General features: G+C 51.1%; 2 protein-coding genes across 3 annotated transcripts in view; both read right to left on the minus strand.

Moving 5' to 3' along the window:
- LOC107516078 (cytochrome b-c1 complex subunit 2, mitochondrial) overlaps positions 1-10,910 on the minus strand; it is an 18,429-nt gene extending 7,519 nt beyond the window's left edge. Inside the window, exons 1-9 of the mRNA XM_016155490.2 lie at positions 10,795-10,910; positions 8,327-8,410; positions 8,085-8,234; positions 7,087-7,151; positions 5,612-5,668; positions 5,253-5,377; positions 3,466-3,563; positions 2,488-2,545; positions 152-247 (exon numbers count right to left, since the gene is read on the minus strand). Coding sequence (XP_016010976.1) covers positions 152-247; positions 2,488-2,545; positions 3,466-3,563; positions 5,253-5,377; positions 5,612-5,668; positions 7,087-7,151; positions 8,085-8,234; positions 8,327-8,410; positions 10,795-10,827 — 766 coding nt within the window. The 5' untranslated portion in view covers positions 10,828-10,910. The remainder of the gene's footprint in view (positions 1-151; positions 248-2,487; positions 2,546-3,465; positions 3,564-5,252; positions 5,378-5,611; positions 5,669-7,086; positions 7,152-8,084; positions 8,235-8,326; positions 8,411-10,794) is intronic.
- A 2,363-nt stretch (positions 10,911-13,273) lies between these two features.
- Positions 13,274-14,064, minus strand: part of LOC107516105 (ATP-binding cassette sub-family A member 3) — an 88,160-nt gene continuing 87,369 nt past the window's right edge. For both annotated transcript variants that reach the window (XM_036226081.1, XM_016155541.2), the window contains 2 exons: positions 13,769-13,842; positions 13,274-13,414 (listed from right to left, as the gene is read on the minus strand). In XM_036226081.1, the coding sequence (XP_036081974.1) occupies positions 13,274-13,414; positions 13,769-13,842 (215 nt within the window). The remainder of the gene's footprint in view (positions 13,415-13,768; positions 13,843-14,064) is intronic.

The raw sequence follows: 14,064 nt of genomic DNA on the forward strand, positions 1-14,064 counted from the left end.
GACAGCATCCAAGCACCTAGCGATTCCGTCCTTTCCTTCCACACTTGAGTGTCGGGTAGGAAGTCATCGGGCCCCCTGCACCCCACTAGCCGCTGGGCAGGGAGGGTGGCTCCCTTCCGACAAATCGGCCCCAAGGCAGCAGAGCGCTCACCTCCGCGGTATTTGGCCTTCGCGCCAGCCACACCGACGCCGCCTCTGATGTTCAGAAACCGCTCGGCGACTCGCTTTAGGACAGGGTGACTCACGCCTGCCCAACAGAAACAAAGACAAGCTCGAACCAGAATGTCCAAAACGCAACTGTGCAACACCTACTTTAGAAATGGTTGGACAATTCAAATGTTACAGAAACGAATAATAAAGAAAACAAGTCTCCCTTCTCCATAATGCCACGCTCCCAGGGATGGCCACTTACAGTTCACTATACGTTCATCTAGAACTTTTTCTAGGCATCTATTACTATGATCCTCATTCTCTTTATTTTTTAAACAGCTACTGATACTATTTCTAACTTGTCTTCTGCAATTTACATCTAAGTGGTCAAAACCAAACATTTAATGGTTATAAAGAACTCCACCACATGGACGGACCACCATTTAATCAATCCTGTCATTAAGGACATAAGCGTGTTTCCAACAGTTGGCTAATAAAATAACATCTCATTGTGTATCAAAGGATACTTTCAAGTGAAAGCCCACAGGGCGGGACAAAATATTTGCAAATCATTTATCGGATGAAGACTTAGTATCCAAAATATACAGGTAAGTCTTTTGAATCAACAATAACAACCCAATTGAAAAATGGGCAAAGGACGTGAATAGATATTTCTCCGAAGAAGATACATAAATGACCAATGAGCACAAAAAAAAACGTTCAACGTCATTAGCCATTAGGGAAATGCAAATCGAAACCACAACGAGATACCGCTTCACACCCACGAGGATGGCTGTTACCAAAAGGACAGGCGGTGAAGACGCAGGGGACCTGGAACCCCGTGCGCTGTGTGGGCACGTGAAACGGTTCCTCCGCTTTGCCTTGGAAAAGTCTGGCAGTTCCTCACACAGTTAAACAGAATGTCACCATATGTCCTGGCAATTCTACTCCTCAGAATATACCCCAATCGAAAACAGGTGGTCTAATCGAACAGAAACTTACACGCAAACGTTTATATTCACAAGAGCCAAAAGGTGGAAAGAAGCCGTATGTCCAACTGAAGAACGGATAAATAAAATATGGTAACGCGGTATTTTTCAGCCAGGAAAAAAGGCAACACTGGCACAAGCTACAGTATGGATGGACCCAGAAAACATCACGCTAAGTGAAAAAAGCCAGTTACAAAAGGCTGCATGCTTTATGATTCCATTTATATGAAATGTCCAGTCAACTTGGTATGGTCAGAAAGGAGATTAGCGGCTGCCAGAGGCGAGGAGGAGGGCGGGGGGGGGGGGGGTGCCCACTGCTAATCGTAGCTTCCTTTGGGGACGATGACACAGTGGTTAACAGTCATACAGATCTGCGAGTGTATGAAAACCCAGGAACGGGACACTTCAAAAGGCTGAATTTGATGAGGTAAAAAATTATACCTCGATTATTACTTACAAAAGAAATTAACCAAAAAAAAATATATATATATGGCAAATAATACTTTCACGTGGCTACTTTGTGCGCCTGACCTAGTGTTTCTGCAGGAGACGTTCTTAAAAGTAACACTGCGAGGCCTAAGGGCACGGATGCTCGGACTGTACCGTGTTCAAACACGCCTGTAGGCCGTCCTACCGGCTCGCACCCCGCCACCAGCGGCTGAGAGTGCCCGCCCCCCCCCCCCCCCGGTGTGGCCCCTTCACGTTTGCCCAGGTCAGAGGTCAGGGCGCCGTCACGGTCAGTGGGGCCACCGCCTTCCGCGATGATGGACTGCGCACAAACACGCTTTCTCCACGGGCTGTTTGTTCATGCCCCTCGCCTGTTTTTCTGTTCAACTACTTCTTTAAAAAAACAAACTTGTAAAAACTCTTTGCTATGAGAAATTTACCCTTTGTCATAGATTTTGCAAATACTGTAAGGCAGCGGTCCCCAACCTTTGTGGCACCAGGGACCGGTGCTTCTATGAGAATCTAGCGCCCGATGATCTGAGGCGGAGCTGAGGCGGTGATGCTGGCGCTGGGGAGCGGCTGCAGATGCAGACGAAGCTTCGCTTGCTTGCCAGCCACTCACCTCCTGCTGTGCGGCCCGGTTCCTAACAGGCCACAGACTGGTACTGGTCTGTGGTCCGGGGGGTTGGGGACCCCTGCCATAAGGAATTTAAAACTAGTAGTTTACAAAGTTAAATGTTGGATTCTACTTTCCAAAAATAAAAAAAGCCCTAAAAATTAAAATCCTGCACAAAACTGTCTGTGTGCTATAAACAGGAGTTGAGTTCTCAAATGTTGTTCAATCCTGTGTTCATATAATGACCGTTTAAGGAAGCAGACACGCAGGCAATTCCCTACTTACCAAGTCCGATCAAAGCCATTCTCGCACTTGTAAAATTATTCTGAACAAAGTGGTGTAACTGAGGAAGTGAAAAATATTAGGTTATATTGGTATATGTACATAAAAAAGCTGTAAAAACTTGAAAACTGCAGTTCATCGGAAAAAAACATACTCACTTAAAAGTTATAATGAACCACTTGGTGATGAATCACACTGAGATTTTAGAAACTACTGCTTAAAAGAATGAGAACTGCCGTGGCGGTGATTACACTAACTCTAAAATACAATGAAAACTACGGAATTGTGGATCTTACTAGGTGAACTTTACGGTATGTAAATTACATCTCAACAAAACTTACTGAAAAAAAGGAATGAAAAACACAGAGCACAACCTGGTTTGAACTTGGACACATGGGACCGAAGTAAGAAATAGAGATTATACAAGAAAACATATCTACACTGGCAGGTTTAACATTCAGTGGTTCACATTTTGGAAACGAAGTTCCGTCTGTGACATATGACACATCTGTACTGCCGGCACAGAGGGGCTGGTGTGCCGGAGCGGGACACCGAGCCAGGACGGGGCTGCTGACGGGCGGAAGGTGAGGAAGCGGGGTGCGCTCCCCCCGATGCATTCAGAGGGGTCGAAGGAGATTTTTAGTCCCAAGATTATGATAATTAAACATTTAAATACACATACACGGAAAAGGGTCTAGACAGAAATACACCTACAGACGACACTGAGTTCCTGAGGTGAGGTGTTTTCCTTCATTTTGCTTATCCTGTTTTTTGAATTTTCTGAATTTTCGTGAATGTCCCTTTTGTAATAAAAACTTCTTAAAAACATATAAAAAATTGTTCAGATAGAATTTCGGTTCAAAAGCTGATGACAAAAAAGCAAGCAAGCGAATTTCTTAAATTTGAAGGTAAAAGGAAAACGAGCCCCCAAGCCCGCCGTGGGGAGCGCGGGCTCGGCGACGCGCTGCGTGTTCTCAGTACCTCGTCTGGCGTCACTCTTCCGATCCTGTAATCGGGGCAATACAAGGGGTTGGCCAGGGTGTTGCGGTAGGCTGCGGCGTGCAAATGTTCAATGACACCTGCGAGATAAGTAAAGCGGCTGTCACGGAAAGGTACTTTCAGTGAGGACAACTTTTTCAGAAGCTCGAAGGCAGCGAGACTTCGTGACCTCAGTCATCCTGCGGCGACTTTTCAAGGTCCGTGAGTCAGGAGCGCAGAGACCAGGAAGAGATGATGATGGAGGCTTCTACACCTGAAGCCCGACCTGCCCTCCACCTGGCCTACCTGGGCTTGGCCGTGAGGGTGACGGCTGGGGTGTCGGAAGTCTGAATGAGTTACGGCTCTGCCACCAACTTGCGGTGTGGTCTTGGATAAGCCATTTAATCTGAATTCTACTTGCCTCTAGCTAGGCCCCCTCTCTAGGTGATGAGCGACTTATCAGGATAAGAGGAGCTCTGAAAGGGTCAGCGTTAGGTCACATGACTAGCTTTCGGGGTCAGATGCTACGTCACGGGGCACTCCTCCCTGGTGCCCCGGCACTGTCCCCTCCGCTGCCCACCGCTTTGGCAAGCTTCCTCTGTCAGGCACTGCGCGGGGCCCCGGCGCAACACGGGGGTGAGTGAGGCGCGACGTCTGCCCTCGCGATGCCGAGAGAACACTGCGGAGGAAGCGCCCTGGGCGCGACGTCACGGTACCGCTAACGTGCGGCAGGGGCGTCAGGGGAGGGCAGCGGGCCCGGGACAGCAGCGACGGAAGTGACGCCTGGCGGGTCTCACGGCACGTGGTGCATCCCAGGCCAGTTCGGGACGGCGCCTCCCGCGGAGGAAACGGACAAAGGCATAAAGTAAAAACCCGCTTCAAAGGGGACTGCGGCTGGGAGAAGGCGGGCGGGGGCCTGGTCCCGCAGGGTAAGTCCCAGCTGGGGTGAAGGACGTGGACTTCGTCCCCTAAGTAATTAGAAGCCTCCGAAGGCCCTTCGGGGCAGAGGGGTCACTGCGTGGCACGTGGGAGACGGGTGAGGCGGTGAACCTGCAGGCAGACGCCTGCCAGGAGCCGCGTACTGTGCAGGCCGCAAGGGTGAGGGCGGGAGCCTCCCTGCCGCCGCTGGGGAGGGGGCCACTCGGCCTGCGTGTCGTCTCTCCTAATCTTACCACCCTGGGAGTTTCTTTGGGACGGGTCCAGAGTAACAACCATCACGTTCCTTTGTGACAAAGTGTCCCTGTGAAATAAGAGCAGCTGACAAGAACCAAGTGCTCACGCTGCTGCAGACGCCGGACAGGAGGCCCGTCATTCTGAGTGACGCCGCCCCTGCGGCCGGTCACCGCTCATACCAGAGGGCTCCTCACGCACAATTCTGTGCATGGCGAAAGCTGTATCACTTCCAAGAGTCCGTGATTGCTTCGGAAAGACCCAACCAAGGTGGGCTGGCTGAACGGCCACAGCAGCACGACAAGAAACTGCTGCTGGGTTCGGTACAAGCAAAACAACTCAAGAAAAAAAAAAACACTGGGGGACAACAGGAAAAAACACCTAGGATTCTATAATGAATTCATACACTACAGAAGATGAAAAACAGTAATATATGTGTTCAGAAACTAAAGAGAACACACAATACATTTGAAAACCTGGACAACTTTCTGGAAAAGGCACTTTCATACCCAAGCGGAAAAAAATGGCACCAGCATCTTTTTACTCTCTACAAATGGATGTTCTCAAAAACCCAGCATCCTAGAAACAACCGAACGTAAGGTGACAGACAACGCACTTACGAGCCTGAGGATTCTGAAAAGCCACGGCTTTGTCAATCCTGAGCTGAGACTGAAGGGCGGCCACCTCCCAACGCCGAAACTCCGGTGCGGTGGCAACATTGAGCAGGAACTCCATGAGAATTTCACTGCGGGACAAGGCAAGAGGCAAGTGATGAGCCAACACTCTAAAAGCGACGCCTGTTCCGCGCAGCTGCGACGCTCTCCACCTTAAGCCTAGGGCCTCTGCTAAGCGCAGTGTTCCAAGCAGTTTGTGGACATAAGCCAAACTGAAGACAGAAGTCACACTGCCACGTGAGAGGCGACAGCCGAGCAGCTGCGTGTCTCGAGAGCGGCCGGCCTCGGGACACCCGGGCACTTACATATCATCCCGCAGGCACTCCCCGGTGTAGGCCATGTTGTCCCTTGTTGACGTCACGCTGAATCAGAAACAAATCACAGTGAATTAGCCGAATCAGAAGCGGCTTTCCCTCGTATCTTTGTTAAATCAACCAACGCCTTCGGAAAAAATTAATGCGAAGTATAAAAATACAAATAACAAAAACACACACATTCAGCAACTAAAGTTTAAAAATTAAAAAAATCTGAGTTATACACCTCAAACTAATATTATATTGTATGTCAACCATAACTGAAAAATTTTAACATTAAAAAAATATTTTAAATAAGAAAATGGCCAATGACTGAACCTTAAAGAGGAAGCCCTGAAATATTATGCACGGACAAACCCTGAAGACATTATGCTCAGTCATAGAAAGGCAAATTCTGTAGGATTCCACTGCAGGAGGTACCCACAGTACTCAAATCTTAGAGCCACACAGAACGGGGGGACGGGGACGCGGGGAGCCACAGGGAGCTGATAGCAAGTTCCCGCTGGCGAAGATGAAAATGTTCTCGGGGTGGACAGTGGTGACAGCTGCTTTCTGCCACTTAAGGCCATAGAGCTGTACACTTAAAAGTAGTAAATTTTACGTTATGTATACTTTACTAAAACTGAAAAAAAAAAAAAAAAAAAAAAAGGCAACTGAAGTTGAAGATCTTTGTATCTTCCCAGGCTAATTCCTTCACTCTCTCCCTCCCTAGACACAAACATATTCATAAGCACAACATACTACTTTTGTTCAAAAAAATTACAAATGCCTCATACCTTAAAAAAAACCTTGAAATCTGTTTTTCTACAACACATCTCATGTTTTTAGTCTGCTACGTTGATAATGGATCTAGGCATTTCTGCACTGCTGTGTAGTGGTCCCATTACATGACCATGTTTTATTTATTCATTTCCCTAAAGATGGGCACCGAGATTGTTTCCTGGCTTTACAAAGAAGCCTTTGTGCATGTGGATTAAAAACTGTTAGGTTGCAGGATATGCTCACGCAGACGTTCCTTGATTCTTTGTGAAGGAGTCGCATCGATTTATACTATCAGCCGCATTAGAGATTCTGCAACTGCCATACGCCGCCAACACAAGGTACAGAAACCGACGGGTGTCATGCTGCTTACTACGGTGAAGACCGCTGCTCTGGCTTCTCCTCTGCGAGCAGACTGTTCTTACCCTTTGTCCATCCATTTTCTCTTTGGTGGTTTTTCCCCCTAATTTGTAATTATTTTTCCAAATATCCTCTCCATGTCATATATGTTTGAAATATCTGTTTCTAGTTAAATTTTTACTTTAAAGCATAAAGATGTTTTACATATTGATACACTCAAATTCACCAGTCTTTTCCTTCTTGTGCCTTTAAGAAATCCTCAACCACCTTGATAAAAGAGAAAAGTTCCTTAACAATAGAGTCGTTTTGGTGTTTTCACTATTTATTGCCTATTATTTTTTACAAACCTTAATTTACCACCGACTGCTTCAATTCCACGGGTTATCTTAAAAGATGAAGCTCCTTTCGTACTCTTGAAAAAGAAAGAAAAATTGTTTTTAGTTATTTTTTAATGCTGTTTGCCAAACATCATACTATACCATAATCTAACGTCTAACTGGTATTAGATTCAAAGGGAACTTTACCTAAACAGTGGGTCCTTTTTAGTTTAAGAATTACAAAACAAAGTTCACCAAAAAGTACAGGTATAGATTTTTACATAAAGCACATTTCAGTAAAAATTCCTTATCAAATACAAGCTTACTGGATTCATCAGTCTGTTCTGAAAGAGATTTGCATAGGGGAAAGAATAGTTCTCTTTCAATTTTCGACACTTTCTTTTTTAAATTAATTTTTTTTTTTACTGATTTTTTATGCTCTAGCACTGACATTCAGAAGAACATAAATTTAATGCTTCATTTTGTAAATGTCCTGTGGTTTTTCAGATTATATTAGGGGACTGAGCAGGGTTGACTAGTGTCCTCCAAATCCATGTCCACTCAGAACCTGTCAATGTGACCATATTCGGAAGTACAGTCTTTGCAGACATAAGCATTTAAAATGAGGTCACACTGGACCAGAGAGGGCCTGCAGTCTAAGGACTGGGAAGATCCAGCGAGAGGGAAATCTGGACATAGAGGCACAGAGAGGCCATGCGACAGCACAGGCAGAAACTGGAGTGACGCAGCTGCAATCCAAGGAACCCCAAGGATGGCTGGCTACCCCAGAAGTCGGAAGAGGCACGGAAAGATTCCTCCTGGGGCCGGGCCATCGGAGGGAGCATGGCTCTGCTGACACCCTGGCCTCGACTTCTAGCCTCTGGAACTGAGGGAGACGCGTTTCTGTTAAACTCGGCCACCCTGTTCACGGTCACTTGCCATGGCAGCTCCAGGAAACGGACACAGGGTGCTGCTTTTGGTTTCCCTTTTCTTTGGGACCAAGGGACTGAGGTAGTGAAGACGCTTACCAAGCTGGACGCGAGACGAAGCAAGTGAGAGGTCCCCAAATTGTTCGAGTCCTCGTATCTGCTGCCAGCCTTGATGAACAGGCCGATTCTCGCCGTGGGAGCATAGTTCTCCAGAGAAGCGATCACTAACCCATTGGGCAATCTGGTGAACTGTATTGAAAGCAAAGCAGAGGTGTGAGCAATGTCTTCGCAGGACCAGGCCAGCAGGGCACGGAGGTCCAGCGAGCACCCCAGGGACTCACCTCGAGGTCCTGTGGCTGCAGAGGCGCTCCGGCAGGGGCGGCCGCGGCTTTCGCTTTGGGGGCAACTTTGAGAGAATAAAATCTCTATAAACACAGAAGAGACGAGTTATACGGACTTATCTAGAACAGCATATTGTCCCCTAGTGTGCCCAAGCAACGGAGCGGTGGTCACATGTAAAAGAACTCCACAGGAAGATTTAAGCTAATTTATTATGGGCTTATTAACCCACCAGTCTACCCAAGCCTGTCTTAAAGCTCCTATTTATCTGTGATTTGTAGAGCCTGAAGGAATATCGAATTCTACATGTTCACTTTACACTATGTAAAGAATTGCTGTGTTTTCTTTTACCTTGTAACCACCTCATTAAAGCTTCAAGTGATTCTTTCTAGCTTTGATGCCTCCCAATTATTTGAAAAAGTGAGGGACGTCTATGTCCGCACCCTTTCACAGATTGGAACGTGCCACTTCCCTTACCTGCCCCAAGAGTGTCTCATTATTTTAGTCTATTTTCCAACTGAAATGATTTAATCTCCTTAATCATTTCTGTAATCTTTCAAAATGACAAAGTATACCCTGGGAAACTTCCTCCAAACCTCCTTGTATTTTCCGTACTATCTTCACTGAGACCACACAACAAAGGGTTTTATCTTCTTTGGCTAACACAAATTTGTATCATCCTGAGATTAAGTATGGCTTCACCTACAGCGGGGTCTTGATCTATAATACACAGCTGCTAGGGTAAAGGGTCCTTGTAGATGTCAGATAACGAATCTAAAATGCATAACTTTATTGTTTTTTTAGGGGGGGCAAATGACATTCAGTGACACAGAATTTGTTTTATGCCAAAGGTTCACGAGGTTACTAGTGGAGATGCATGTTAGGAGTTAATAAAACCTGGCACTCCCAAGATAGGATGAACAGGTCTCTGGAGTTTCCTGAGGACCCCCCCCCCCACAGATGTCCCTCTTGGTGAAGGACAGAGGCGCTCTGTTGTGCCTTCTGCATCGGTGCTGCACTAAGCTGATTATAAATTACAATTAGCTTGCTTTAGCATGAATTTTGTTTGCTGGGTTGTGGTTAAAATTAATCCTACTTTTGATTTTGGCTTTTGATTTTCCAAAAGGTAAAGTTTAAGATACGTGGGCATAACAGTTCAATTATCAATAATCCATAGTTCCACGGCCAAAGGAGACTTAGGTGCTTTCTCCTCAAATGTGCCTGGACAGTGACACTTTGATGGTTATGTGCTCCCTATAAGCTGTCGCATTTAAATCCGTTGCAATAAATTAGCCTAGTAATTGTTATAGAATTACTAGATCATTTCAGTAACAAAATACATTTTTTTCCTATATAAATTAGTAATACTTAGAAACATTAATAATTGCTTTTAAGTTTACTGCAGTTTGCTTACATTGGTCCTCTCCAACTTATCTTTGAATTTTTTTCCTACTGGAAGGCGGGGATGGATGGACTGGAAGAGGAGATTCTGGGGTCTTTTACCAGTCTAACTGGGCTGACTGCAAAGGGTTAATGGGTGGTTTGTCTAGGCGTGCCAGGAAGGGTAGGAATATCGTAGCCTAAGTCATGGCCGTTTGTATAATGCACCGTGCACGTATTTACACATTCAGCACAGGGAAGCCCCATTCCCTGGTTCGGTGCGCCTCCCGCTAACGGGTTACTTAATAAACGATAGCCCAGGTACCGCTGGTATTTGGAGCTGGACATTTTGGTGTGGGGGCTCTTTGTGCACTCTTGATGTCTGGCAGCACCCCTGACCCTTAGGTGCCAGCCACATCCCCTCGCAGGCTGTTACAACCCAAACTGCCTCCAGATACTGCTAACTCGTCCGTGAGGGCAGAAGTGACCCGTGCGGTTTTTAAAAGCCTTCCCAATCCTCCTCCTTGAGAACCGCCCCCCCACGGGGTGTAGCCGACGCTGTGCTTCCCCGAGTGACAGCTAGGTTTCCCCTGGGCCTCACGCAGGGGCCTTAAGGAGCCCCGGCGGAGGAACTAACGGGCGGAGCAAAGCGCACGCTGTGCCGCCGGGACGCGGGAGGCAAGCGGCAGGCCCGATGACACGCGCCTCACGGTTCCTCACGCCGCCGTGGGGACCGGAGGCCCCGCGGCCGACGGGGCGAGCGCAGGGTTCGGGGCGCCCCGCCTCGCGGCCTCCTCGGGCAGCCGCCGCCGCCGCGGTGACCTTGGGCGCTCCCGCCCCGGGCCGCCTGGCCGCCAGCCCGGCCCTGCTTCGGGTCGTCCCGGCGTCAGGTGTCGTCGGCGAACAGCCCCGCGGGCGCCCCGCGCCCGGCCCGCCCGGCCCAGCCCGGGGGCCACTTGACCCGCAGGGTTCGGCTGAAGGACAGACCGAAGCCCGAGGCCCCGGGGCCCCACGGCGGGCACCCCCGGCGCGCACCGCCGCGCTGACAAGCCGCCGCCCGCCCCTGCCCCAGCCCGCCGGCGGGGCTCACCGAGAGCGCCCCGGTTCTGCTCAGCAGCTTCATGGCCCAAACCGCTCCGACCCGGGTACCAGCTGGCTCCGGGGAAGCAAGATGGTGGCCGGCAGCTTCCCGGCGTGCCCCGCGCGCCGGCCCCGCCCCCCGCGCGCCCGCGGCCCGCGCAGGCCCCGCCCCCGCGCTCTCACGGTCCGCGCAGGCCCCGCCCCCCGAGGGCTCTCGGTCCCCGCCGGTCCCGCCCCCGCGCGCCCTGGGTCCCCGCCGGCTCCGACCCCGCGCCCCCTGGGTCCGCGCTGGCCCCGCCCCCCGAGGGCTCTCGGTCCGCGCAGGCCCCGCCCCCGCGCGCCCTGGGTCCGCGCAGGCCCCGCCCCTGAGGGCTCCCGGTCCCCGCTGGCCCCGCCCCCGCGCGCCCTGGGTCCGCGCAGGCCCCGCCCCCCGACGCCTCTCGGTCCCCTCCGGCCCCGCCCCCGGGCCCCCTGGGTCCGCGCAGGCCCCGCCCCCCGGCGCGCCCGCGCTCCCGCTGCGCGGACTCCCGAGGACGCGTCCAGCCCGTGAGTTCGGTCGCCCGGTTTCGGATTCTCTCCCCGGCCTGGGCGCCCCCTCTGCAGTCTTCGTCCACGTTCACGGCAGCCACCTCCCCCCGTCACTTTGGGTGCTCGCGACGCGGACCGTCCAGTGCAGCAGCAGCCTCTGTCCCCGGGGTCCCGGCCTCCGGCGCCCCGAGCCGTGCGGCTCCCCCGGGGCCCCCGACTGTCTCGCTGCAGGCGTCGGGCTCGAAGCCGGCGTGGTCGCCTGTGGCCGGCGCCGGGGGGGCGGAGGCCGTGTCCCGCGGGTTCGCGGGCCTGACCCCAGCTGGCCGGGCACGCGCGGAGGTGAGCCCGAGACGCGGGGCACCCTCCCGGCTCCGGCCTCTGCCCCCGTGGCTGGGGTCACCTACGCAGTAAGAGCTGTCGTTTTCGCTTGAGGAAAAGGTGTTTTGAATAGGACGGGTGTGTGGGACACTTCTGAGCCGAAGCCAGCGCACCGGGTCATGTGACTTTCCGGGGGAACAAATTCACTTGTCCTGAACGAGTGTTAACCAAGCCGTTGCCAGGCCTCGCGCAGGAGGCCAAGGCGCGCGGGCCCTGCCCTGCGGGGACGGACTGTTTCGTACCTGGCCGGGTCGCACGGTCGGTCGGGAAACCGACAGCACCTGTGTCAGGCGTCTGTCAGCGAGGCGGACTTCCCAGGTTCCACGCGGCGTCGGATCCCGAGGCGCTTCACGTGGAAGGGCCGGGGTTCCCGCCGGCACGAAGCACAAACTTATGTCCAAGCCCGCCGGTGGCCGAATCGCTCCACGGCCGCAACTGCCTAGCAGGACTCCGGTGTTGAAGAGTGTAGCGCCACCCCGATTTCTGTGCCTTCAGAGGGCACCCCTAATTCTATCCGAAAAACAGGAGTTGCCCGAAGTGCAGCCGACTCACACATTTTGCAACATTGCAAAATGTCCTATCCAGCTCCGACGTCCGACTGCCACCTTGTGGACAGACGTACCACTTCCACATCATGCCGCGCCCTGCCTGACTCCGGGACTGCCCCTCACACCTGGAGGGCGTGCGTGCAGCCGAGCGCGGATGCCAGTGTTCACATACGTGTTAATATGTTACGTGGTGGTGGCAGGCATGGTAAATTTCCCATCTCACACTTGTCAGCTCCCAAGCAGTCCTGCAGCCAGTGACGTAATGACGGCGACAGCAGCCTGGGCCTGTGAGCTCTGGGGTCGTACTGTGCTGTCGTTGCCCATACTCCTTGAAAAGTTCATGCTTGTAGCGGTAAACCTCATAATGGAGGGAAGCAGTAAAGGATCTGAGGACGGGCGACACAGAAGGAGAAAGGGTGACCGAGAGGGTGAAGATAGAGACGAAGGGAGGGAAGAGGGTTCTCAAGAGGAGGCTCCAGCTCGCTCGTGTCCTCTTACTGCTACCGTTGCTAACTGAACGTCAACATCCCTTTTCCTCTTTTGTGATGCCCATCGCCCAGGCTAGCACAAAAACCAGGGTGCGGGCAGCAGGCAACCACGAAGTTGCTCCTGGTTGCTTGACCAGCTTGTGCCCCCCTCTCTGTCTGATCGCAGAAGAAAACGAGGTCCTTGCGACTGGTCCGCACGGGTGCCACGGAAAGCCCTGGGGGAGGACGAGGGGCGGCGTGGGGGCCAGTGATCCTGAAACTGTGGGAAGCTAACGTGATAACTCGCAAGTAGGGTGAAACCTCAGACCCTTCGCAGTTCAGTTCTTGATGACAGGTCACTTATCTTAATCTCCAAAGATTACCAACTTTCTTCTTTGGGGGTTCAATTTGTGTACCCGCATACAGAAAGAGGGAGGGGAGGGAGAGGGAGAGGGAGACAGGAGGAGGAGGAGACGGAGGAGAAAAAGAATCGAGAGCGGTGCTGCTATGTATTTACTTGCGGGCATCCGTCTAAGAAAGACATAAAGTCACTGGTTGGAACTGAATCTCATAGCAGCTTTATTTCTTGATCATTTTCCATATTATCGGTATTAGCAAAGGTCAGGAAGATTTCTTCCAGTGTTATCTGACTGACGGAATAGTCTTCCAAATTGAATAGCACTTTAGCTTCCTCCAAAATACTAAACACCTTTAAAAGAAAAAAAAAATGGCAGCGTTACCACTGCGGCACCCCCAGATGAAGCTTCCCCCCACCCAGTCACCCCCAACTCCTGCCAGGCTGATGCTCATGGACAAAAAGAGAGAGAGGGGCCAGTCAGACAGTCGAGGGGAAAGCCGGTTGAAAAACAGAGAGAAGAGGAGGTAGTTCTCCATGCCCCGTCTCCTAATAGCTGAGGAATAATGGAATTTAGGGTCACAAGGGTCGAAGGGGCTTTTGATGAATAACTTGACGGTTCTTCTCTGACGTCAGGCTCCCATGCCACGTGCCAGCATCCCCCCGCTCCCTATGGGTAATGTGGGAGGTGATGGTCTCCATAGTCACCTTTCCCCAGCAAATCTCCTTCTTGGGAATGCGGTAGACAATCATCCCTCCATACTCCTTGTGTATGATGTTACCTACAAAAGGAAAGATCAGACAGGTGGGAGAGGGCCCCACGTCTGATAGGGTTTTATAAACACCCCCAATAATTCCAGTTGTCCAAGCCCTTGGAAGAGAGAACATACAAAGACAATTCCAAAGCCCGTTCTTTTTAGTATATGTGACTTTGTTAAGTATTTCAATAGATTTACTTCCATGTGAAACATGGTCTTACATTGTCTGCAGTTTGTATGAATTGC

The sequence above is a fragment of the Rousettus aegyptiacus genome, unplaced genomic scaffold (assembly GCF_014176215.1).
Source record: "Rousettus aegyptiacus isolate mRouAeg1 unplaced genomic scaffold, mRouAeg1.p scaffold_m13_p_8, whole genome shotgun sequence".
Lineage (NCBI taxonomy): Eukaryota > Metazoa > Chordata > Mammalia > Chiroptera > Pteropodidae > Rousettus > Rousettus aegyptiacus.